The sequence below is a fragment of the Leishmania mexicana genome, chromosome 30 (genome assembly GCF_000234665.1).
Source record: "Leishmania mexicana MHOM/GT/2001/U1103 complete genome, chromosome 30".
Lineage (NCBI taxonomy): Eukaryota > Euglenozoa > Kinetoplastea > Trypanosomatida > Trypanosomatidae > Leishmania > Leishmania mexicana.
In genome coordinates this window covers 1,209,203-1,234,932 of record NC_018334.1, presented here as the reverse complement: position 1 = coordinate 1,234,932, position 25,730 = coordinate 1,209,203, and the positions used below count along the sequence as shown (strand labels likewise).

Sequence of the window (25,730 nt, the reverse complement as noted above, 5' to 3'; positions counted from 1 at the left end):
TGTTGGAAGGCCCCAGCCCCCACCGCTTGCCTTCTCCGTCGCAACACCGAAGGCGCACACAACCACAAACGCCGCATTGCTCGTGTGCCCTCTTCGAAGCCGTGCTTAGCAGCCGTAGGGCGGTGGAGGAGGAGGGGGTAGTCGCAACGGTTTCAGAAGGTGGTCTACGGTAAGTCAATTTGTTTGTTTGTTTTTATGGTCAGAGCGCTTGTGCGTGGTGCCTAGTGGCCTCGGAGTGACAGCGGATACGTGCAGACTCGCTCGCCGTAGTGCTTTCAACCGTCCCGCCCGGCCCCTCGCTCTCCCCTTTGTAGGGGGTTCTCTCACGCTCCCCTTCCCTTGACCGGACAGCTTCATAAAAGATGTCGGGTGGTGCGCCACTCCCGCCTTCGCAGATGGCGCTGCAGAAGGTGCATGAGGTTCAGTTTGAGGTGTTCAAGGAGGCGCAGATCAAGGCCTATGCCAAGTGCATCATCGAGCATGCCAAGTCCTACGAGCACGGCCAGCCGGTGCGGGGCGGCATCAACGACCTGCGGATGGGCACGACAGACTTCGAGTACAGCTGCGAGACCTGCGGGCTGAAGCATCCGGAATGCCCCGGCCACTTTGGCTACGTGGAGCTGGCCGAGCCGATCTTCAACATCAACGTATTTGACGTTGTGCTGATCGCGCTGAAGTGTGTCTGCAAGTACTGCGGCGCGCTGCTGATGGACACAAATGACCCGTCAGAGATGAAGAAGATCGCGCACCTGCAGGGCCTCAACCGCCTGCGCATGGTCGCCAAGCTCTGCGGCAGCGTGTGCAAGCGGACCAAGGACATCCAGGGCTGTGAGGGCAAGGGCCGCCAGCCGCGCATCGGCCGCTTCGTTGGTATCTACCCAGGTCTGCAGATCAAGGTTACTCAGGAGGAGCAGGATTATGTGTGGCATGCCGAGAACGCGCGGCAGGTGCTGGACCGCGTCTCGGACAGCGATGCCCTCATCATGGGCTTCGACCCGCGCTTCTGCCACCCGCGCGACCTGATCCTCACAGTGCTGCCGATCCCCCCGCCGCAGGTCCGCCCCGCCGTCGCCTTCGGCTCGGCTAAGTCGGATGATGAGCTCACCCACCAAATCATGTCCATTGTGAAGCGCAACATTCAACTGCGCAAGGACAAGGAGTCCGGCGTCAAAGCCGCCGTGGACCGCTCGCGTGCACTTCTGCAGGAGCACGTTGCCACTTTCTTCAACAATGCCTCCACCTACTACAAGCCCGCCAAGGTCGGCGACACCAAGAAGCTTAAGTCACTGACGGAGCGGCTGAAGGGGAAGTACGGCCGGCTGCGCGGCAACTTGATGGGCAAGCGTGTAGACTTTTCGGCCCGTACGGTCATCACCGGCGACCCAAACATCGATGTCGATGAAGTCGGCGTACCGTTCTCGGTCGCCATGACGCTGACCTTCCCGGAGCGGGTGAACGTGATTAACAGGAAGCGTCTGACGGAGTTTGTGCAGCGCACCGTTTACCCTTCCGCCAACTACATCATCCGGCCGAACGGCAACGTGACGAAGCTGGCCCTCGTGAAGGATCGCAGCGCCGTCCACCTCGATGTTGGCGACGTGGTCGAGCGCCACGTCATCGACGGCGACGTTGTGCTTTTCAACCGGCAGCCGACGCTGCACCGCATGAGTATGATGGGGCACCGTGTCCGCGTGCTCAACTACAACACCTTTCGCCTGAACCTGTCCTGCACGACGCCGTACAACGCCGATTTCGACGGCGATGAGATGAACCTGCATGTTCCGCAGTCGCTGCTCACTAAGGCGGAGCTGATTGAGATGATGATGGTACCCAAGAACTTCGTGTCGCCGAACAAGTCGGCGCCCTGCATGGGCATCGTGCAAGACAGCCTGCTCGGCAGCTACCGTCTTACCGACAAGGACACCTTTGTCGACAAGTACTTTATTCAGAGCGTGGCGCTCTGGCTGGATCTGTGGGAACTGCCGATCCCGGCCATCCTGAAGCCGCGTCCACTCTGGACCGGAAAGCAAATCTTCTCGCTCATCCTGCCGGAGGTCAATCACCCCGCCTCCCCGTACGACAAGCCGCCCTTCCCGCACAACGACAAGAAGATTATGATCCAGCGTGGCCAGCTGCTGGTTGGCGCCATCACGAAGGGCGTCGTCGGCGCCGCCCCGGGGTCGCTTATCCACGTCATCTTCAACGAGCGCGGCTCCGATGAGGTGGCCAAGTTCATCAACGGCGTGCAGCGGATCACGACGTACTTCAACTACTGCTTTGCCTTCTCGGTCGGCGTGCAGGACACCGTGGCCGATGCGACGACGCTGAAAGAGATGAATAACGTGCTGCACAAGACGCGCCAATCCGTCGAGAAGATCGGCGCCGCTGCGAACAACGGCAAGCTGACGCGCAAGGCTGGCATGTCGCTGCTGCAGTCCTTCGAGGCAGATGTGAACAGTGCCCTGAACAAGTGTCGTGAGGAGGCGGCGAAGAAGGCGCTGAGTAACGTCCGCCGCACAAACAGCTTCAAGGTCATGATCGAGGCCGGAAGCAAGGGTAGTGACCTGAATATTTGCCAGATCGCCGTGTTCGTCGGCCAGCAAAACGTCGCCGGTAGTCGCATCCCCTTCGGCTTCCGTCGACGCACGCTGCCGCACTTCATGTTGGACGACTACGGTGAGACGTCTCGTGGCATGGCGACGCGCGGGTACGTGGAAGGGCTGCAGCCGCACGAGTTTTACTTCCACACCATGGCAGGGCGCGAAGGGCTCATCGACACAGCCGTCAAGACGTCCGACACCGGATACCTGCAGCGCAAGCTCGTGAAGGCGCTGGAGGACGTGCACGCCTCCTACGACGGCACGGTGCGGAATGCGAACCAGGAGCTCATTCAGTTGGCGTACGGCGAAGACGGTCTGGACGGTGCCCGTATTGAGGGCAACCAGGCCTTCCCGATCCCGCACATGACGAACAGTGAGATGGCTGAGAAGTACCGCTACGAGTACAACGACGAGGGCAGCTTCTCCGAGAACATGGGCGGCCATTACATGGATCCGTTTGTGCGCGACTCGCTGCTGCGCGACCCGCAGAGTGTGTTGAAGTTGCAGGAGGAGTTTGACCAGCTGATGAAGGATCGCGCGATGTCGCGCCTCGTTATCGACATGGAGGACAAGAACAAGCTCAAGATGAACCTGCCCGTGAATGTCGCGCGGCTTATCCAGAACGCGCGCACGACGATGGGTAAACGCAGTCAGGTGTCCAATCTGAACCCGATAACTGTGATCAACCGCGTGCGGGAGCTGCAGGAGGACCTCGTGCAGCTGTTTCCATCCTACCACAAGGATTACAACGGCCGCTTCGTGAATGTGCTGAGCCAGCAGCGCGTGGCGCGGGCCCTAACGCTCTTTGGCATTCACCTGCGCCAGATCCTCGGCTCGAAGCGGGTGTTGAAGGAGTACAAGCTGAACGACAAGGCGTTTGAGTACCTGCTGAAGGAGATCCGCACGAAGTACCAGCAGTCCCTCATCACCCCTGGTGAGATCATTGGGGCCATTGCCGCGCAGTCGTGCGGCGAGCCCGCGACCCAGATGACGCTGAATACCTTCCACAACGCCGGGATTTCGTCCAAGAACGTGACCCTCGGCGTGCCGCGGCTGCTGGAGCTGCTGAATGTGAGCAAGAACCAGCGCAACGCCAGCGTGGCCGTCTGCCTGATCCGCGAGTACCAGAAACGCAACAAGGCGCAGGAGGCGCAGCAGTTTATCGAGTACTGCACGCTGGCGAATATAACAACAACAGTGCAGATCATATACGACCCCGACCCGCGCAACACCGTCGTGGCCGAGGACGAGGAGATGATCCGGTGGGAACAGGCGGTGATGAATGAGGAGGACGAGGAGCCGGACGCGGAGCAGCCGCCGTCGCCCTTCATTGCACGCCTCATCCTTGACAACGACCTCTTCAACGACAAGCGGCTTAACATGAAAGATGTGAAGAGCGCGGTCCGGCAGGTGGACGACACCTACATGGTGCAGGCGAACATGGAGAACGACGGCCAGCGCATTGTGCGGCTGCGTCCGCGCAAGTGCACCGGGGCGGACTCCGTACCAGCGCTCACGAAGGCGGTCGCGCAGCTGCTGCAGAGCGTGCACCTACGCGGTATCCCCGGCATCAAGAAGACGCTGCTGAAGGAAGGCAACACGTTCCGCGTCGACCCCGAGACGGGCGGGATCAAGAACGAATCGAGCTGGATGGTGGACACAGAGGGCACGGCGCTGCAGCGCATCTTCGTTGGCGTCGTGAACAGCGAGGGAAAGAACATCATCGACTTCTCCAAGACCAGTAGCAACAAGATCCCTGAGGTGGTGACGGTGCTGGGCATCGAGGCGGCGCGGCGCAAGCTGCTCTCCGAGCTGCGGGAGGCCTACCTCGCCTACGGGCTAAACATCAACTACCGCCACTACACCATCCTCGTCGACACCATGTGCCAGCGCGGTTACCTGATGGCCGTCAGCCGCACTGGCATCAACCGCAGCGAGACATCCGGGCCGCTGATGCGGTGCTCCTTCGAGGAAACTGTGAAGGTGCTCATGACAGCAGCCGCGTTTGGCGAGAAGGATCCGGTGCGTGGCGTGTCTGCGAACCTCGTGCTCGGAAATCAGGCCCGCATCGGCACCGGCTTGTTTGACCTTATGCTGGACATGAGCAAGCTGCAGCACGTGGTGCCGCTCGATAAGGCGACTGAGGCACGAACCTCCAACGTGTACCACACCGACGCATCCGTCGCACCGGGCTCCTCGACGCTGCAGGCGTCGCACGGCGAGCTGCCGCCGTCGACTGTGCACGAGAACAGCTCTCTTGCCGCCGGCGCCTCCTCCGTGTACCCGCGACATGAGAGGGCTGGCATGTACGGCGGCATCCCGATCGAGGCGAGCGAGGTGCAGTTCAGCAGTGCTCTGTCGACGGTGATGGGAACGGTCTTGGCTGCATCGAACACGACCGATTACCACAGCAGTCACCACCTCTCTGGTGCTTCGACGTACCTGGCGTCGTCGGCGCTGCCAAGCGCAAGCGCGCTTGATACCGAGCTGTCCTCCTACCACCTGCAGTCAGTCGCCCGCTCCACTGCGTACGGTTACGCACCCATGGCGGCCTCTGGAATGCGTATGCTCGGTAGTGCTCAGCTGTCCGTCGGTGAGGGCGGCAGCATGCCATACCCGTACGAAGCGTCGAACGGTGAGCGCTTCGGCTCCCTCGGTGGCGCGGCTAGCTCACGGGCGAGTGCGCCCTACGACCCCACCCAGCAGCCGTCTCAGGAATTCTCGCCAACCGAGGAGCAGGAGGAGCCGTGAAGCTGAAGAAAAGCGGCAACACGGAGCAGGAGAGGGCACTTGACCATCCTCCGCCCCACTGGCGACGCGTTTTGCGTTTTCGTAATGTGCATACTCGCTCTCTCTTACGTGGGTATCATGCGTGTTTCCGCAACAGGATCCGGTGTAGGCGCCTGTGGTGGATATGGCGGCGTTCTCTCTCCCAGGCGTTTCTGTTGGCTTGCCGTGGCGTGGCGGTCAAAGGATGCGTACGTCTGCGCCGCCTACGGTGTTGATCGAGGTGTGTCGCTTCCCCAGCACTTCGTCTCCCTCTGCGTGTGATTGGCTTCGACTGCAAGTGAGCGAAGGGCAACGGCCGCGGCGTGCCTAACGCGCTGCCGGTGGAGATAGAGATGGCGAAACGATTTCGCGCGTGTCTGCGTGTGCGCCTGCGCGCATCTGTTTGTTTGGCGGGGGGGAGGGGGCCTAGGCCGAGGCTGAGGCTGAGGATGCCCGGTGTTTGATGGAGGCGGTGGGGGGGTATGCGCCCGTGCAGGGAGTTGTATCTGAATTCCTCTTTAATGCTAGAAGCCACGAGAGCGAGTAGACACGTGTGTCGAGCTGACCTCTCTGAGAGGATCGCAGGAGGAAGAGGCGGCAGACGTGATGCCGTTGTGGAGCGGGAGCGGAGGGGAGGGGGCTTCTTGCGTGGCGCTGTCGTCCTACGTTTTTGTGAAACACTTTTCTTCCCGGGTGCTGCATGCGGTTTGTGCACCCGCAAGCCGTTGTATGATGCCGCTAACCTTCTTGCCCCCGCCCTTTCCGCGTGGCGTGACGTGCGGCATATGGTCCTCCACTCCTTCTCTGCCACTTTCCGCTCCTCTCGCTTGTCTCGCCCAATCCCGATGCGCGTCACGTGTGGCGCAGATCACGGCTGGCATAAATACCTCCTCCCCCACCTCCCCATACATACATACACACACACAAGCAATACTTTAGCGTTATCACTATTCTCTGCGACTACTCCGTCTAGTGCTTGCGATTTGTTTCCCTTTTGCGCACTGCGCTCTCTTTTATCTGTGCTTCGCCACGATCGAATCATGGCGCAGCGGGCGATGTTGGCCGCCATCGTTGGCGTGCTGGTTCTCTGCGTATACCTTGTGCAGGCGGAGATCTTCTTCCACGAGGAGTTCAACACCATAGATGGGTGGGTGCGGTCGGAGCACGTGAGCGACTACGGCGACGTCGGGCTCTCGGTGGGTGAGATTCACGTGGATGCGGAGAGGGAGCAGGGCTTGAAGCTCATGGAGGACGGCAAGTTCTACGCGGTCTCGAAGAAGCTGCCGAAAGCAGTTTCCAACGACGGCAAGCCGTTGGTTGTCTCCTTCTCCGTGAAGAGCGAGCAGAGGCTTACGTGCGGCGGCACCTACCTCAAGTTCTTCTCCGATCTGAACCAGAAGGACTTACACGGCGATTCTGCGTACTGGCTGATGTTCGGCCCCGACACCTGTGGCTCCAACAACCGTCTGCAGTTCATCTTGAACTACAACGGCACAAACCACCTGTGGAAGAGACTGTGGAGGCCGAAGAACGACAAGGCCACTCACGTCTACACGGTTGAGATCGCGCCAAACAACACGTACCAGTTGTACGTCGACGGCGTGCACATCCAGGAAGGGTCGTTGGCGGAGGAGTGGGACATGCTGCCGCCAAAGACCATCCCTGACCCGAAGGATGAGAAGCCGGCGGACTGGGTGGATGACATGATGATGGACGATCCGTCTGACACGAAGCCGGAGGACTGGGACAACGAGCCGGCCATCATCACCGACCCCGAGGCTGTGAAGCCGGCGGATTGGGACGATGAGGAGGACGGCGTGTGGGAGGCCCCGAAGATTCCGAACCCGAACTACCGCGGTGCGTGGAAGCCGCGCCGAATCAATAACCCCAACTACAAGGGCAAGTGGGTGGCGAAGCAGATCCCGAACCCGGTTTACCAGGAGGATCCGAACCTGTACAAGGCGCCGGCGCCGCTACAGTACGTCGGTATCGATGTCTGGCAGGTGGAGGGCGGCAGCATCTTCGATAACATAATCATTGGTGACAGCCTTGAGGAGGTGCTGGAGGTGGTGAAGAGCACGTACGGCGCCATGGCAGAGAAGGAGAGAGATCTCATCCAGGCGGAGGAGGCGAAGAAGGCAGCGGAGGCGGCAGACGAGAAGCCGAATGTGGACGAGCACGCTGACCACACGCCAGACGAAGGCGACAGCAAGGATGATGAGGACCTGTAATATGTGCATCTGCAGCGCGCGCGTGAGCGAGGAAGCGTTGTGGCAGTGAGTGCATGCGTGTGTGCGCATGTGCACGCGTCCTCCCCTCCTTCTCTCTCCCTCTCGCTTTCGCCATTTTCAATCTTCAGATCACTTTTGCCCACATCTTGTAGCAACATGAAATAGTGGAATGAGCGGAATTGGCAGGACAAGTCCGAAGGCGCGTCGTTGTCTCATGGGGCTCATTTTGGCATAAACGGATCAGCCCAGTCAGCATGGACGACACGGGCACAGAAGCACGGGCGAGAATGTGGCGTGACAGCTGCCGTGGAGGATTTATCTGGATGGCGTGCGTGTGCGTTCGGGTGTCCTGCACGAGGATGCTCGTGTTCGTGGTGTGGCAATCGTTGAGCTGGGTGCTCTCTGTCGCGCCTTTTATTTTTCTAGCGTTCCCGCATCTCTCTCCGTCCTTACTTCCGTGGTGGACTTCCCGAGTGTGTGAGGACCGTGTGTGCAGGTCAGACCTACCCCATACCGACAGTATTATTGGGCTTTTCATACGTGTCGACAGAGGAGGTGCTGCTGCTGCTGCTCACGCGAGAGCAGAAATAGAGGTGGGGTTGGGGTGCCGAGGAACGAGAACGCACGAGGGCCATGGACACCGCCGAGACTGAGAAGGCGTAGAACTTCCCATGCGTGCTGCGATCAAGTGGCATATCTGTCACCACCCCGTCTCGATCGCGTCTGTGAGCAAACGTTTCCTCACACACTATAACACACCAGGGCCTGGTACGTGACGGAGTGTCCGATGAGTACACCAGTTAGCCGTCTACCAACCTCCCTCTCGTTTTAGAATCTGGGAGAGGGAAGGGAAGGGTAGGTGTAGCTGTGTGTGCGGTTGTATCTGTGCTGCGCAAACCGCGTCCGCAACGAACACAAAAAAAATGGAACGGAAAACGCCATCCTATGGTGATTAAAACCAAAAGGGTGGCGAGTGCTTCAGCGCACCCTTCGATGAGCCGCTGGGTTCTCGAAGACCCCTCCCCTTTGCCACCTTCCCACCCCCCGGAGGAAAAAGGATTCGGTGCGACTGCACATGTCCTGCGCACCCGTGCGTGCGCTCGGCACAGCGGGTGGCGATACTTTTCTGCTGAACCGTCCGTTCGCAGTGCACGTGCAAAAAAAAAGGATGCGGTGGCTTGCCTTGAACTTCAACTTGCTTCACCCTCATCTCTTTTTCGGGGGGCTCTGCCGTCTCCTCGGCCGATCCCTGACTTGCTATATATTTGTCTCTCTGTTGATCTCTGAGGCCCGTCTACATCGACGCCTCGCACTCCCCGCATACTCGTCCACATGCTGAGTGCGTCGCAACGCCCAGCTCTTTTCACGAGTGGACGGCAGCGCCATTTTATTCTACCTCTAGTGCAACGGCGGCTGCTCCGTATCATTCAACTGCGCCTACACGCCCTCGACACGTGAGCTGCTCACGACCTCTCTATGTGTATGTGTGTGTGTGTGGGTCTTTTTCTCTCACGCGGTGTCCACCTTCACACGAGCACAGGCCCGACGCCGTATCGTCCAGACTTTGCCGCTTTGCTTTCCCTTCTGCTGACATCTTGTCGTGTTATCTTTCATCGACCACACCTGCGCTACTCGCCCCCGTTGAAGTCATTCATCTGCACCGCAGCGCCTACTTTTGGCTCTCTCCGTCGTCCTTCATTTTGTGCCGACGCCCGAAACCGCTCTCACGTAGGCCACACTCATGTCGTCCGCGGACGTGCGCCAGAAGGTGTTTCGCGTGCCGGGTAGCATCGTGCTATCGGTTGGGCTCTCGTGGGACTTCATCGGCGCCGACCCGGTCGACCTCGACCTTAGCGCTGTCTGCTTCACGAAGGAGGGCCGCTTTCTGGACGTTGTCTTCTTCAACCACCTCTTCCCAGAAGGCACCGATGAGACGGCGCTGCGGGCACACTACATGGTGGACCCCGAGCTGCTGCCTTACATGTTTCTGAGCGGCGACAGTACAGTCGGTGGCGAGAATGAGAATCAGCTACCTGGCCTCGCACTCGCCGCAGGGCGGCGTCACCAGCAGCTGCGGCGGAGAGGGAAGCATCAGGCGACGGCGCGTGGTGCCATGTTGGGCACACGCGACTACACCAACGCGGCAGCGAATGTGTTCAACCGCCTCTACGAGGAGGAGCAGCTTGCGGACGTGCAGCGCGCAGCGGATGAGGCGATTGGCTATGACAAGGATGACGGTGACGATGAGGTGGGTGCGGGCCAGCGACCCTTACGGCGTCACCAGTGCCGTCAACGCGAGCTTGCCGACGAGGTGCTCACGTTCGTCATGAGCAAGATACCGGGTGAGGCGGATGTCATCTTCATCACCGTGTCGAGCTACACTGGCCAGGACTTCACAGTGCTCTCGCGGGCGAAGTTGGTCGTCTACAACGAATCCACAGGTGAGCGCGTCGGCGTGATGGACATGAGGCAGACGACGGAAAATGGCACAGCGAACCTGGCTGCCATGCTGATTCGCCTGCCACCGTCGCAAGAGGAGGAGGTGTACGACGTGGACTGGGGCAGCGTGCACGGCGGTGCCGCAGCGCAGGAGTGGGATTTGCGGGAGCTCAACGTGCGCACGTTTGGCTACTCGTTTGCCGACACGTTGCCCCTCATGATGGACGTGCTTGGCGTGTCGCGCCGGTCACTGCTGGACGTCCTGCAGAACGTGCCGGACTACTCCTTGTCGAAGGCGAGGGCGGAGATCGCGTCGTGGACACTGTCTGATGTGCGCTTTGGCGTGGGCTGGAGCGGCGAGCACGATATCGATGCCTTCCTCGTCTTCCTCGACGAAAACCACAACTACGTCGACCACTTGTATCCAAAGAACGGAAAGCTGCGGTCGATCGCTCGGGACGCGGCTCGACACTCCGGCGACGCGCTTTGCGGCTCCCGCGCTGCCGGGGATGAGGAGTTCATAGACCTACTGACGTACCGTGTGCCGGGCAACGTGTGCAGCATCGTCGTCGGTGCCACCTGGATGGAGTCGTTCGGCCCCGAAAAGCGGACGTGCAAGTCCATCTTCGACGTGCCGGACCTGTACCTGCGCCTGCAAAACCGCACGGTGATGAATCCGCACTCCACGGAGGTCGATCGCTGGTCGCTCAACCGCGAAGCTCACGACCCGGAGACCAGGAAGCAGCTGCCGACCTCTTACAAGGACGCCGAGAACAAGGAACAGCCAGTGCGCGTGGTGGTGCTGGGCGCGCTGATGAAGACTGGCACGCAGCCCTTTGAAGCTCTCTTTCCCAACGGCCGCCGCATTGATCAGCACTTTCACAAGCGCGACCACCCTCTGTCGGTCAGCGGCGCTGGTCAGAGTCGTAGCGCCTCTGTGACGTCTCTCGCTGACGACGGCGACGGTGTGGCCGTGTCGGAGTGCGAGGCGGATGGCGAGGAGGAAGTCCCGCTGTTTCAGCTGGTACCCATCCACCAGTATGTCCCGGTCGACCCACGTGAGGGCCTGTCGCGCGTGATCCCGTACTTGCAGTGCATGATGGACTATGCTGCAACGATCGAGCGCCACACAATCGCGGCGGCGCGCCGTCGAGTCGCCGAAGCCGAGGCTACCCGTCTCGGTAACGCGACACCGTACTCCGGCCTGGAGAGCAGGGAGGCGGCTCGGCTGGACACGACGGCCGGTACCGCAGACACGCGTTTTCTGCTGAACCGCGAGAACAACATGGTGGGCTGGAACCCCACTACCAGCGCCTCCCTCCTGCGCGGTGGACGTGGCGAGACGACGGTCAAGGCTGCGCGAAAACAGGCTGCGCGAGAGCAGGCTGCGAGCGACACGGCAGAAACGACGGCACTGCGCGATCGTTATGAGGGCATGTGGTCCCAGATGAAGGACTACGACAACCGCACCGACCTTTTCGCGATTGCCGTGCAGTTCTTGGAAGTCGTGGAGGTGCAGCCGCAGATGCCGGATCGCTTCCAGTGCCACGGTGAGGCGTGGGTGTTTGGTCAGACCAACTGCATCGTCCCGGTGCACGGCAGCGTCTCCGTCTTTGACAACAAGCCGTACCGATCCCCGGTTCTCGTGGATCGCGAGAAGCTCGTGTGGGCAGATGCAAACAGCAGCAGCAGCTGCGGCTACTTCATTGTGCACAAGTATGACAGACTGCGCGTTATGCTCTTTGAGACGGCGTCCGTCGGCGTGGCAGACTTGGACCTACTTTCCATGGGCGCCTTGTGGGCCGGGAAGGACAACGTGCGAGACGGCACTCTCGCAGATCGATTCAACCCCGTTGAGTGCAATGTGCGACTTGAAGGCGGTGCCAACGACGCCGGCAGCGGCGGGGTGGTCTACAGTGCGGAGGTGCGGCTGCGCGTGTCGCGGGTGCCACTCAACGCGGCGATGAAGAAGCTGCAACAGCAGGCGGACAAGATCAACGCGCAGCGCAGGAATGTACAAAAGCTGGAGAATCGGTACGATGAGCGGTATTACAACAAGCAGTACAAGCCTTGCACCGTCATGTGAGGTGGAGAGCATCTCGTCTGTGTTTTGTGTGCAGAGACACCCGCACACACCTAAGCGTCACGGTCCTAGCACGCAAGCAGACAAGAGGACTCTGCGTGTGTTGTATCAGCACTTTCTCAGCCCCCCCCCCGTTCTCTCTCTCGTCCACCCCCTCCCCTCCCCTCCCGTGTCGCGGTGCGGTCGTATCATTGTATCATTGTTGTAGACGTGACCCAACACAGAGGTGTGGCGTCGCTCTTGCGCAGTGGGCACGCCGCGACCCGCGGCGTCTGCTTCGCCTCTCTGTGTAGCGCCGTTGCATGTGTTGTCTCACGCATTCCTGGAAACGGTGCTGCAGCCTCTTCGCGTTACGCCCCCGCTCTCTTTGTTCTTTTGGTGTGGTTTCGTTTGTGCTTCTATCTAGAGATGCGCCCTGTGTGGGTGCGTTGTCGGTGTCGTGTCCGTGTGCGGCGGCCGTTTTCGCCTGGCACGATGATTCGCGCCCTGTGCATGTACTGGAGTCCAAAAGCCTAAGGAGAGAGACAGCAGCGGATGCAATCGGAGCGCAGGCGTACCTCGGTGGCTCTCTCGGCGAGGTGATGCGCTGCGGCAGATTGTCATTGTGGGCAGTAGAGCGCACCGGCACGGGAAACGAAATGCCAGCTGCTTCTTTAAGCTAGTTGCTTGCCCCACGCCAGCGCGGGTGTGGCAGACCCCTCTGTGTCGAGGAAGGGGTGTATATCACAACGCGAGGAGCGAGACAAGATGCATTGCTGACGCACAACTCTGTACTGTCGTCATCGTCTCTGTTACCCTCACCTGAGCGAGAGGTGCAGCGAAGGCCCATTCTGCACGCATTGCTCAGGAGAGGGCGCGCTCCTTGGGGGGCATTGCACGTTGCGCGTGGGACTGCCGAAGACGTAAAACGCCACCCGATGTACTCCAACCCCTCTTCCTCGCTCTCCCTCTCCATTTTCTCCGCTTCCCTCCACGCTAACAACCTGGGCGGCGGCGCACAAACGGGATACCTTCCCTGTCTCACGGCGATGGTTTCGAGGCAGCTCACGGCGCAGCTCTCTTTAATTCGTCCCATATTTCAGAAGTCCGCCAGCCTTTTCGACTGTCCCGCCATGGCGTCCGATCCGGTAGACATCAAGCTGGACCTCGAGAAGGAGTGCCTGGCGAACGAGTGTGCCAAGAAGGTGGTGGCGTACAACGCGTGCCTGGAACGCATCAAGACGGTCAGCCCCGAGAAGGAGCCGCACTGCTACAACCAGTACTTTGCCATCGTGCACTGCGTAGACGTGTGCGTCGACCCGAAGCTGTGGCCGACGCTCAAGTAAGTGAGGGGTGTAGCAAAGCAGTGAAGCTCGGAGAGGCAGTGGGTCGTGTCGTGCGAGCGGGTCCGACAGAAGTTTCACGCGCACTGTTGTGGGATAGCGGCTGCCTGGTCGTTGCATGATGCTGCCTTCTGCACAGTGGACAGAATCCCCCCCCCCCTCAGCTAGCCGCGACCGCTTCGCACGGCTTCCTTCGAGCTCTGGACAGGCTGACAGAGACTCACGAGATGGCGGCAGGGGCGTTGCGCTGTTGTTACGCTGACCCGTCGTCGGATGGGCACGATGACTTTTTAAACCTGTTATGTGGCGCCCACGTAGTACCGAAGTGAAAGCAGGACACTCACACATAGTACATTGCGTAGTCTATAGGGAGGAAGATGGCGTCCAGCGGAAGCGGGGTCTTTCACTTAACGCGGAAAAAAATAACGTGAAGCGAAAAACAAAACGCAGTGGCAGAAGTCCGCTGCCAACTCTTCTCGACCTTGAGAGCGTGTTTGTGTCATGTGCGCGGACGCACGACTCGCAGCGGTGTGGGGGTGCTCTCCTCACTTTTGGGGGGAGACTCTTTTCGAGTGCACCTCGAGAGTCAAATCTCGGATGTGGTTGCCGCACAGCGCTGATGCCGTCTCACGCGGTAGGGCCGATGACTCGCAGGCCGGACTTCTTTCTCCGTTCCTTTGGTGGTTGCTCACCGTGTTGAGCCTCGCCCCCTTCGCCGTTTTCTTTCTGCCGTCCCCCCCCCTGCGCTATCCACCCCACACCCTTCCCCTCTCCTGCTTCCCTCTCCTCTCCTCTTCTTTTGTTGTCGTGTTGCTGCGCAGTTCTCGTACACCAACCCCCTTCCCCCTCCCCCTCAGCGTCCATACACACACACACACAGTGACAGACACTTGCCATCACTGGCTGGATGCGAAAATACTCCCGAACCCTCTTACGTCACGCCGACAGACACACACACACACACGTACGTACAGGCGCTGCACCCATTTCTTTCCCTATCTAGGTTTTTTCTCCGTCTAACCTTTCCGATTTTTGTACTCGTATACAAAGACGTGTGAGTTTCGCGTGCGTGGTGGTGCGGTGTCAGTGAAGGAAAGGTGCCACTGCAACACACCGTACACACCTCAGCCTTCTCCCCTCTCGCGCGCGCGCGGAGCACGCAGTAGGTGGAGGGACGGAGAGAGAGGGAGGTGTGGTGGCATCCACTCGCACAGACGCACATCTGTCCGTTTTTCTTTGTTTTCTCTCTCGTTTTGGACTTCAGATCTTCTCTTCTAGTCAACTACGCTGACGTCTTATTTTGTTGCCGTGCACCCGTGTTGTGTCTCCCCTTCCCGCTGCTGCTCTCCCCACCACCACCACCACCACCACCACCGTCTCTCATGCCTCTACCCTGATCACCGGCTCCTGTTTTTGCCCTCGGCTTGCTTCGTGCACTTGTGCATGTTTCTCTGCTCACCTCAGCGTGAGTGTCCCCCCTCCCCACCTCCTCCTCCACACCACCCACACACACACACAAACGCATACGTACACACACCCGCACGCCTTCGTAAGTTACACTCGAAGAGGACCCGCACCACATTCCCGCCTGCCGATCTCTGTTTCCGCACGCCCCCCCCCTCACTCCCCCACTTTCAGGGTCTTTGCGCATTTCGGATGAGGGGCGCACCTGCCATCTTGCCCATCGTCCCTGTCGTTTACTTTTCTGTGTTGACTTCTCGCTGTTCCTGCTTCGCTTTGACGTGGTGTTCGTATCCTGCTCGTGCCCCCTCGCTTCGCCTTCCCGTGCACAGTACTGAAGATGCACTACTTCTTCTTGGAGAAGCAAAGCCCGCTCACACAGCGTTGGCAAGTGCGGCAGGTGGCCTTTGACAGTAAGTACCGATACCTCTACTACACAAAGTCGTTGAGCCGCACGGATATTGAGGAGGTCATGACGCGCTGCCACGACGGCGACCCCAGTTCCGGTGCATGTCCCAACTCCTCCGGCGGGGCTTCGAGTCGAAAAGTGAAGTGGAGTGGAAAGGTCAAGGTGACGCAGCTTCGATACGCAGCAGACGAGTACATTGTCGCGCCAGGCAGCAGCGACTTTGACGAGCGCATCTTGCTCACCCTCATCGTGGTCGGCTACGAGCGACCTTTGAGGAGCCACCGTAGCCGTGGCAAGCTGGCGAGCTCCAGTAACCGCAGCATCGGCGGAACGTCCGAGAAGAGTTTCTCCTTGTGGAGCTCCGTCTCGCGACACTACAGCGCATCTCGCCTCAGCTCTGTGCGTCTCGGCGACAGTGACGGCGATGCCGACGAGGATACCGCATCGAAGACTGCGGGTGTGACCCAGCCGCTGCTGACCGCCGAGAACGATGTGCCGGAGCCGGAGTCTCCGTCAGGGTTCCTGCACATGCCAAGCTACCCGGTGAACGAGTCTCTCGACGACGACTTTGAGGATGAGGACGAGAACATGTTTCGGGACATCGACCTCGTGCCGGATGACGAGGAGGACGAGGAGGAGACGTCCGTGGCGGCGTCAGAGGCGGAAACGGAGGAGGGCAGCGACGACTGCGACGCAGATGACGACGATGACGTGGCGTTCAACTCACCTCCGTCCACACCGACAGGCAGCACTCGGAGTAGTTACAGCTTCTTCAGTCGGCGCCAGCAAAGCACAAAAGGAGGAGGCAAGGCAAAGGACGAAAAGACGGTGCAGCTGCAGTTCCGCGCAGCCAACTACGATGTATTCCGCATTGTCAGCCTGCGCGTTCGCCAGGCGTTGGTGCGCCACGGTCTGTGCGGCCCGCTGCACGCGGGGCTCCCGCCCTACGACCCCCGCAACGGTATCGCACTCGCAACTGTCCCGCTGCACCTGCGCCACGCCTTCCGCCGCCTTAACGACGTCGTCTTTTACTCGCTCCAGATCGGCCACGTCGTCTACGTGCGGCAGCAGCGTGAGGTGCGCGGCATAGAGGGCTACCTTTGCATCACGCACGACTCTATCCTGCTGCTGCAGCTGGACGGCAAATGCCCTCGCTGGCTGGACCTGGAGGACATCGTTGGTGTGCAGTACGTGCTGCACAGCAACCACTCGTTCATCTCTATCCGGGCCGCGGAGCCGTACCCGGATTTTGTGTTCATCCCTATTATACCAAGCTACCCGCCTAACTCTACCTTCGACTCGGAGGAGTGCGTGGAGGGGATTGTGAGCATGGTGCGGCGCCTGCTCATGCAGCGCCTGCGCGCTGGTGAGGAGGTGGCGCTGACCCCAATCTCCAGCTGCGGTCTCTCTGTTCAAACGGCCGAGGACATTGAGGAGTACGATATTCTCTGCCATATTAGCGACCTGTCTAACACGTACACGGACGTGTTCAAGTATATCGCGCAGCAGCAGAGCACCGGTGCTGTTCCCCTGCGCTGGCGCTGGGACAACTCCAAGACACCGAGCCACTTCACCTTCAAGAGAGACCTCTACCACGCCTTGGAGCGCGAGGAGGGCGAGGACAGCGAGGACGAAGACGAGGCCGCCCTTTGTCGCTCGCAGTGCCGTCCGTCCGTGGCTTCTGCCGCTGCATCGCATGCGCACATGGTAGAGTCACTGGTGCCGTCGCGCCAGCAGCAGCACTTCAGCACCGGCAGAGGTGCAGTTGCCGTAGCCGTCTCTGTGGCAACCAGTCTCGGTGCCATCTGCGACCACGCAGCGGCGCGCAGATCACCGTGCAAGACGCCCTTCTGCGCTAACCAGCAGCCGTCGCGCCCTGCTCTGCCACCACAGGACTTGTTGTACTCCAATGCGAGTTTCATGCCAGCCACAATGACGCAGCTGATGGCGCCGCCATCGCGTGGCGCAGAGCTTCGGGCGAAGAGAAAGCTGCTCGTCACCCGCACAGATCGCCGCAATGCCGGCGTTGCGGAGGCTGCAAAGAATGCCACTGAGCACCATCAGCCCCCTCTGTCGCCGCCTCCTCAGACTGCAAGCGTGACTGCAGGAACGAATCTTGTGCTGACGCAAGAATCGGCAGCGGCTCCAGATATCATATTCACCACGGCGCCGGTTTCCAGCACACCTCCAGAGGGTGCCGCTCCGCCGACGCTTCCGTCGTGCCCCAGCACTGGCAGTTTAGCGGCCGCCATCGGTGCTCCACCTGCATCACCAGGTCCGCCGCCACAAAGAGATACTCCGCGGGCATTGCCTACACCTGTATCCACGCGCCCCGCCTCCTCCAAACCGAACACCTACGGTCTCGTCCCCTCTCACCATCACACGGACCCCGCGGCTCTTGACTTCTGGTTCTCGACGACGGCGCCTCCTGTTGCGCCGGTTGCCACCGCGCAGAAGGGTGTCCACCTAAGCGATATCCACTCATCCATACACCAAGGTCAGCCGGCAGCGCAGCAACCGTTGGCACCCCAGCCGACCAGCGCGGCGTCTGGCGGGCACGAACGCCTCGGTGTGGTATCAGCAGTCAACCAGCGCGGCGTTTCTGCCGCACCGGCGGCCCCAGCGGTGAAAGTGGTCTGTGGCGCTCCTGGAGCTTTTGGCAGCAGCCTCATGTCGGCAACAACACCGGTTGGCGCTGCCTCTGCCCCGTACTCCTTTGCCTCCAAACCGATCGCTGATGGCGCCTTTTCCAGCGGCCTGCCGCAGGCGCACTCGCCGTCTGCGGGCCACGTTGGCAGCCCTACGAACAGCAGCCGCTCCCCCAAGGAGGTGACACACACGACTGAGAACATGTCCAATAACAGTGCGGCTGACGAGGATGAGGAGAGCGACGAGGACTTTGACAGCGAGGACATGGAGGCCATGCTGCAGCGTCCTGAGGCTCGCGCACCACCCGCTGCTGCGGCAAGCACTACGGCACCCACTACTGCCGCTGCAGGTGCGTCAGGTGGGGCGGCCTTTGGCGCCGCCGGTGCCACGGCTGCGGAGAGGAAGGACGGTGTTGTGATGAGCAGCGACGGTGTGGCGTTTGTGCCCGTTGGCGACGGTGTGGTAACACCAGTGGTGTTGACGGCGGAGATGCTCCCTGGGTACGGCGGGCGCCGGGACGAGGACCACCGGAGTGATGCTGCATCTTCTCCCTCTCCGAGTCTGCAGGCCCGGCCTGAAATGGTGGCCTTCATCTCGTCGGTTGCCTTACCGCATTGAGAAGGCCGAAGGCGCCACGGTCGTGGTGGATGGCGCATCTGAGACCCTCCCTGAGCTTTCCCGATGGGCTGAGCGTGATGCCTGGGAATGGTGTCTCAGTGCCTGTAGACAGCGGCGTCTTCGTTGCCTTTGCTTTCGGTCATGGTAGTGCGACAGAACACAACGCGCTCGTGCCCCTGTGCCTCTTTACGATTGTTCTTCTTGTCTGTGTCGCCTTTCGGTGTGAAAGGCTGCAAGAAGTGTGTGAGGGTCTGTCGAGGTGCGTTGCCTCAGCTGACATCCGTGGTTTCTATGTGTATAGGTGGTGCAGCTCGCTTTGGTCCGTGTTGGCGTTGTTTGTTTCCCTCTGGCGAACCTGGCGCCACAATCTGCTCCACCATCTGTGGACTTGAAAGCAATCCAAAGAGGCACATGGCTCACATCGCTACGGCGCCGCGGGTAGTGGGGCGAATGTGGGCGAGCACATCGGCTGCTCGGCTTCCCGAGCGCCAATGCTCGCGCGGGATGCCGCCATCTCCATCCTCCTCATCCCTTTCGGTGTGTGTGTGTGCCTTTTTCTCGCATCTTTGTCTGATCTCCTTCTTGTACCTTCACGGTGCGCTCCACCTGTGCAGATTTTCCATTCACCTCACCCCCCCCCACTCCAAAGCACCCACATACGCCGCCATCCTTCTACACACGAAGTCATCTGCACGCTTTCGATATGTCGGTCACCCTCCGCAGCCACGTATCGCAGAACACTGACGCCACGCCCCGTCTCTGCGTGTCGTTGTCCGCTCGCCGCAGGGGCAGGAGGGCGTGCTGAGGTGACGACCTGTGCCCTACTCTGGTCTCTCTCTTTCCCTCACACGTTTACCGCACAGTCACACAACTGCCATCTAGTCTGCCCACCATCACACGCTCCGATTTCCTCGCGTGTATCTCCGCTGCTCTCCTTCTTGCTCGCTCTCGTTGTCGCTCGTCATCTCGTCCTGTCCCTTCCGTCTAACGCAGTGCAATCAGCGCTTTTCCTTCCCTCCTGGTGCTCAGCCACCACTTTCTTTTTCCTTGATGACGGGCGTAGAGGGGACCCACCGCCGTGCGCGGTGTCGCGGGGCCCGGTGCCCGCGACTCTGTCTTATGAGGCCAGGCAGCCCCTCACCACCCCCTCCCCCCACACCCCTGCCCGTGCAGAGCCTCATCTGGCGGTGGCAGCGTCCATGCCCCACTACGTGGGGAGGCCATCGCGCGAGCCCTCGCTGCCGATGTGGGCGGCCTGGGAGGCGGTGTGTGTGGGCAGGGCTTGAGACAGGGGCCATGCTGAGACGGCTGCGTCGGGGCACCCTGCTGTAGCGCGTGTGCCTACGGCTGCTGCGCACCAGGCGACGGGGCCTGTGGCAGGGCCAGGGGTAGATGTGCGGGTAACGCCTTGGGCATGGTGGACAGTGTACACGTTGCAAATCAGAAAAAGGTTAAGGGGGGATCGCAATCGGGTTCTAGAGGCGCGCCCTGTGTGTGCGCGTGCGCGTCTGTCTGCGCTTCGCTCCTGTTCCGTTGTCCGCCCACCGCTGGATCTCCTTCCGGCTGAACCGGCTTTTCGTCACAAAACTCTGCAAACAGCGTGTGGCGAGGTCACTGCGTGCGCTCCAGGTGAAGGCGGCGAGCAGCTGCTTGGGCTCTCTTTTGTCCTTCCCGTTGGCTTGCCTCCATTGTTTTCCTTATCGTTGGCCCCCCAATGAACGCGATCCTTGCTCTCTGTCTCTGTCTCTGTCTCTCTCGTGGTTCCCGCTCTGACCATTTCGACTTTACTTTACCCTTCGCCTCGCCTCGCCCCCCCCTCCTCCTACTGTGCATGTACGCCCTCAAGCGCACACGGCACCACTTGCGCGTACACATCTGTCGCCTCTCTCCGTTTGGCCGTTTGTTTTATTCTCAGTTTCGCCCGTTGCTGTGCTTGGCGTGCAGGAGGAGAATACACAGTGAGCGCCTCTCCCCCACGGGTTGGAGCCTTTGGACCCTCCGTGACTCGTGCGTAGCTGCGCCATCACCTCTTCCCTATCGGACATCCACTCAACATCGTGCTGGTCTCACTCACAGCACTTGCTCCCTTCCCCTACACCCACCGGCGCCTCCGATCCCGACGAGCGCATATCGATTTACCTACGACCCTCGAGTCAAGATGTTCTATACGTACGCAGAGAAGCAGGGCAGCGTCTTCTTCGACAGCTGGCAGATGCGGCAAATCGCCTTTGACACGCTGCGCCGCCATCTGTACTATTCCGACTGCGTCAGCCCAGAAAAAATCGCCTACCCGAATGCCAACGATAACCCGTTCCCCACTATCGACGCCTCGGATGACTCCTTCGAGGACGGGGAGGACTTGGACAGCGGTCTTGGCACTAGTGTTGAGAACCCCGCCGTTTCTCATCTGATCATGCGCCCCCCGGTGTCCCCAGTGAACCAGCGGCGTCACTTCGACGAGGCGCCGCCGCCGCCAAACAATCCCGATGGTGTGCAGTGGCGGAAAAAGATCAAGGTGGACATGATCGTGGCAGTTGGTAAGGAGCATGTGTTTCTGCTGGAAGACACACATCTCAAGGAGACAGACCTGTTTCAGATTGAAATTCACGGAGAGGTACGGCCAATGGCATCTGGCGAGACACCAGCCCCAGGTCCGCTGCTGTGCCCGTCCGCCGGGCTCTCCGGAATGCCAAATCGGTGCACCGTGGAGAATGACGAGTTCATTCGCGACCCGTTCTTCCTTCGTGAGCTCTATGAGGCGCTACGGTACCAGTTCTCGAATCTGCGGATGGAGAGAGAGCGTGCGGAGCTGGCCAGCGGCCAGCCGGTGGTATCAGCGAATGCGCGCAAAACGCAGACGCTGGAGTCGCCACGGTCGAAGGGTGGTGCCGTGTACCACGGCAGTCGCATCAAGATAGTCCTGCGCATGCGCACAGACTACGAGTTCCGCCGTTTTGTGTACGTTGTGCAGACCGTGCTTGGGTACGATAAGCTGAGTGCCCGACCGTATCGCGGTCTCCCACCCTACGACCCGCGGAACGGCCTCATCTTCTCCGTGATCCCGATGTGCGTCTGGCACACCTTTAAGTTACTCGACAAGGCGGTGTTCTACACCTTCCTGCGCGGCGACTTGGTCGGCCGCAACTCCAGCAATCAGCTTTATGTGGCACTGCGCGGCGCCTATCTCTGTGTCACCCACGACAGCGTCCTTGTGATGCGCAACACCGGCAACATCCCGCGGTGGATCAAGCTGCAGGAGGTGCGCGAGTTTTATTACAACGTGACGAGTAGTCGCCCGTTTGTTGCCTTTATCTCCGAGACCGGCTCCCCCGACATCATCTTTCTACCGCAGCCGCCCGTCTTTGGCGCCGAGGCGATACGCCGCTTCAGCCCGTCGCTAGAGGTACTGCGGCTGCGCCACGTCATTCACGAGACATGCTTTGCCTCGCTCGAGATTCGCCGAGTCATCAACATTAAGATTGCCGACATGTCCGTCCGCAGCTTCGTGGAGTGCTACGAGCGGGAGATGCAGCGCGTTCTCGACCTAGACACCGCGCGGTGCTACGCTGGGGTGCTAAGCTGTCCGCTACCGAAGGAGCAGCTTGCGCAGGTGTGGCGGGAAGTTCAGGGCATCTACGCCTCGCGGGACCAGAGCGTCATTAGTCACGCAGCTATTCCGCTCTATCAAAACAACACGAACGACACCGCGCTCACACGCGATCAGCTTGAAACGTTGTCCAGGCGCCTCGCTCGCGAGAGAGCGAGCAGGGACGACATTGTAGGGATGCCGTACGAGGAGGCGCAGCGCATCCAGGCACCAGCGAGACGGGACAGTCGTCTGCACAGCCGTCACAACCTAACGACATTACATTTGCATGAAACCACTACCACGCAGTCCACCAGTGATACCACATCGGCTCACTTGGACCCTCAATCTACTCATTCTTCGGCCAGTCCCGGCCGCGGCGAGACTCTAGCAGCGACCTCAAGCCACCCACGCGGCGGCCAGATGACGACCGTAGGGGGCCTGGTGCAGGTCCATGGCCAACGCAGTGCGGGCCATGATAGCGCCAACGACGGATCAGCCGGGTCGCCGCTCGAAGGCTCCGCGGTGTCCGCCATGTCATCTCCAAGGCGGCCGGTAATGCTTAGCGCGGCACCTCCCAATACATCTTCGTGGACGCCAGCGGAGGCGCCCGCTGGCGGGAATCCGCACCGTCTCTCTGATGTTGCTGCACTCAATCTCTCAGGCCATGCCGCGATGTGGAGCGGCCTAGGCGACCCGCTCACTCAAACGAACCCACGCCTTACACAACTACCGAACCACCGCTTGGAGACACCGCAACTATCCTCCAGCGTCGGCGGGGGCGCCCCCCGCTTCGGCGCGTCACCGGGGTTTGTAGATGCTAGCTTCGCGAGCAGCCAGTTTGGCGGCAACAGTGTGCAGTACCAGATTCCAGGAGCGCGTTACCTGAATGAGGATGAGATAAAGGGTGGCAGCTCCTGTGTTGCGGTGGATCATCACACGCTCTTGACGGGCAACACCCCGCTCGTTGCCGACGGCACCGTTACTGGCTTCCTCTCCAGCACGGAGCTGAACGTGTCGGAGATTGTCAACAAGAGCATCACGGCGATGCAGGCGGCGGCGCTGCCGCCCCTGAAGCGGTCCAACTCTGCCGAACTGCCGAAGGACACCCTCAAAAGGAATGAGTTCAACACGACCGATACGCCCCTCTCCTCCCCACCGACGCGAACGGGTAGGTACACTTCACAGACCATCAAAGATGACAACTCCTCCGTCGAAACATGAAAAAAAAGGAAGTCAGGAACCTGTCCGCCACGGGCGTACATGTGTGGGCGTGCGTGTGCGGGTGGGGGGGGGGCTGGAGCGTGTAGGATTCGAGCGGTACGCAGGCGCCGCGGCTTCGTGCGTTTTCCTGGTGAAGTGTGAGCCAGCGCTTGATATGGATGACCGTTTTTTTTTTGTTGTTGTTGCTTGCCGAGTGCGTTTTTCTTCTTCGTCAATCTTCTCGTCAGAAACTTCTTCCAGAGGACTTTCCATTTTGTTTTTCTCTCTCGGCCCTTTATTATCACGTGGCGACAAATCGATGCTGTCTACATCAGGTGTTGTGCTCGGACATAACATCTATATATTTATATATATATATATATTTACATATAACGGAGATGTAGGGTGAAGGCCGGTGTGCGGCTCTTCTGTGTATGGTCTCTCCCCTATCTCCCCTATCTGTGTGTGTGTGTGTCTTTTTCGTTTCTTCCGGATTCCTTGTTTCGTCTCTGCTCTGCTTCGTCATGTGCATTGATGTCGGCGGTCCGTCACGGGCGATGAAGGGTGCAGTGGACGCACCTGCGCTTCGGTGTCGTGTTAATCTCTTTGGCCGATGTCATCGCTGACACCGACACTCCTGCCTCTCTCTCTGTGTGTGTGTGCGTGCTGTTTGCGGATGCGCAGACGTGTTGTCAGTGCTTGTTTTTTCGCACGCGAATCCTCTCTCTTCTGCGTGTGTTGGCGTGGGTGTGGGTGTTCGCTTCGATGTACGTGTGCTTCGTGGTTTTGGCAGGAAGGTTGCTGTGACCGCTTCTCGCCTGTGCGCTACGCTCCTCTATAGAGTCTCTCTTCTTATGAAGGTAGAGAGGTGATACATATTTCGACTGTGCCGATGAGAGTGGGAGGCGCTGGGGCGAATAGGGAAGGAAAAGCAAGTAGCGAATAGCTTTGGGTGCACGTGCGTTCGTGGAACAGCATGCACTTGCTTCAGCCCCGTCTCCTGTGCGCGACGGCAGCGACGGGGAGGGGGTTCCCGCTCTTCAACATTTCTCTTGATCAACTCAGAATCAATTACTATTGTGCTCGTCTTTTGCCGTTGCCTATTTCTCCTGCTGGGCTGCACAAGATGCGTATGCCATGGCTTGGTCGTGATTGTATTTCGTGTTGCCTGCCGCCCCTCCCTCCCCCCCCACCACCACCGCCCCACCCACTCTCTGTTGTCTATTGCTGCTTCTCACCACCGAAGCTACTGTGCTCTTCTCTTCGTTTTTCTCTTTGGCTCTCTCTCTGGATCCACCACGTTGCTGCGTTGCCCGCCCTCCCCCTTCACCCTCTCCTTCCTCCCTCCGCCCCCCCCCCTTTTCCCTGTTGTTCATTTGCGCTTCCCTCACGCGTTACCCCCTCCCCTACCCCGTTTACATGGCTGGCCGCTAGCCGAGGACTCACCCTGGGCTCATCTTTCTGTGCGTGTCCAGCGTCTGCGCACCAGCGCCAATTCTTCAAACAGCCAAAGGAAATGCCACTCGGACGCAGTGCGCGCTAGCTGCGACGAAGCAGAGCGGATGCAAGGCCAACCTGTGCCACTACTGACATGCCCACGCCTTCTCTCAGACCTCGTCAGGAAGGAGGGGGGACAGAGTTGTTCAAGCACTCTCGCGTGGCATCCGGCACGTTCAAGTCTTTACCACATCTACTCGCCCTCTCCCGTCTCTGTGTCCTTCCCTCTGCCTCTGCGCCTCCCTCCTAGCAACGGAGCACTGTAGAGTACACTATGCGCCTCTCTGGGCTCTTGTTCGCTAAGCCGTTTAAGATAGAGTCGCAGCCTGCCCACATGCAAGCCGTTTCCTCTGCCGTTTTCTCTACTCTCTTGCGGACAGACGACTGACGGCCTGTCAGCGACCGACAAGGGAGGAGCAGAATCACTGCACACAACCCCCCCCGCTCCCTCCCTCCCCACACCCCCCTCCTCTCTTTACAAAAGGCCCACGCGTGCGCATATTCATTGCGGGCGTCTCTCATCTTCCTTCCCTTTTTCCTTTTGCTTCGGGATCAGTGATCAGCTCCCTCGCGTCCTTCTCCGCGGCCGTCTGCGTGTGTCTCGTGGCCTGCCTCCTTCGCCGTCTTGCACTCCCCATCGTCCTCACACCCGCGCCTCTCTTTTTTTTGTTGTTGTTTTATATTGCCTGCGCAATTCGTTTTCCGTGTCTTGCTTGCTGTAGCGTTTCCCCCTACCCCCACCCCCACCTCACCGGCCTTTTCCAGCGACGCCTCCGTGCTTCCTGCGCCGGGCCAACCCACCGGCCACCGCCATCCACTATTTTCGGACTCCGACCCCTTGCCCATCTGTCTCCTCACTCGGC

The 25,730-nt window shown here is 60.0% G+C and overlaps 6 protein-coding genes across 6 annotated transcripts; all 6 read left to right on the top strand.

Annotated features, from left to right (window-relative positions):
* Positions 1–362: 362 nt before the first annotated feature.
* LMXM_30_2610 (RNA polymerase ii largest subunit) lies at positions 363–5,351 on the top strand (the record flags this gene model as incomplete). The annotated part of the gene is made up of 1 exon (XM_003877730.1): positions 363–5,351. The coding sequence occupies one exon, from the start codon at positions 363–365 to the stop codon at positions 5,349–5,351; it is 4,989 nt and encodes a 1,662-aa protein (XP_003877779.1).
* Positions 5,352–6,409: 1,058 nt separating this feature from the next.
* LMXM_30_2600 (putative calreticulin) lies at positions 6,410–7,600 on the top strand (the record flags this gene model as incomplete). Its single annotated transcript, XM_003877729.1, has 1 exon — positions 6,410–7,600. One exon carries the CDS (start codon positions 6,410–6,412, stop codon positions 7,598–7,600), a length of 1,191 nt encoding a protein of 396 aa, XP_003877778.1.
* Positions 7,601–9,341: 1,741 nt separating this feature from the next.
* LMXM_30_2590 (conserved hypothetical protein) lies at positions 9,342–12,125 on the top strand (the record flags this gene model as incomplete). The annotated part of the gene is made up of 1 exon (XM_003877728.1): positions 9,342–12,125. One exon carries the CDS (start codon positions 9,342–9,344, stop codon positions 12,123–12,125), a length of 2,784 nt encoding a protein of 927 aa, XP_003877777.1.
* Positions 12,126–13,039: 914 nt separating this feature from the next.
* On the top strand, positions 13,040–13,447 carry LMXM_30_2580 (ubiquinol-cytochrome-c reductase-like protein; the record flags this gene model as incomplete). The annotated part of the gene is made up of 1 exon (XM_003877727.1): positions 13,040–13,447. One exon carries the CDS (start codon positions 13,040–13,042, stop codon positions 13,445–13,447), a length of 408 nt encoding a protein of 135 aa, XP_003877776.1.
* A 1,798-nt stretch (positions 13,448–15,245) lies between these two features.
* Positions 15,246–18,581, top strand: LMXM_30_2570 (hypothetical protein, unknown function; the record flags this gene model as incomplete). Its single annotated transcript, XM_003877726.1, has 1 exon — positions 15,246–18,581. The coding sequence occupies one exon, from the start codon at positions 15,246–15,248 to the stop codon at positions 18,579–18,581; it is 3,336 nt and encodes a 1,111-aa protein (XP_003877775.1).
* Positions 18,582–20,295: 1,714 nt separating this feature from the next.
* Positions 20,296–23,391, top strand: LMXM_30_2560 (conserved hypothetical protein; the record flags this gene model as incomplete). Its single annotated transcript, XM_003877725.1, has 1 exon — positions 20,296–23,391. The coding sequence occupies one exon, from the start codon at positions 20,296–20,298 to the stop codon at positions 23,389–23,391; it is 3,096 nt and encodes a 1,031-aa protein (XP_003877774.1).
* Positions 23,392–25,730: the final 2,339 nt, after the last annotated feature.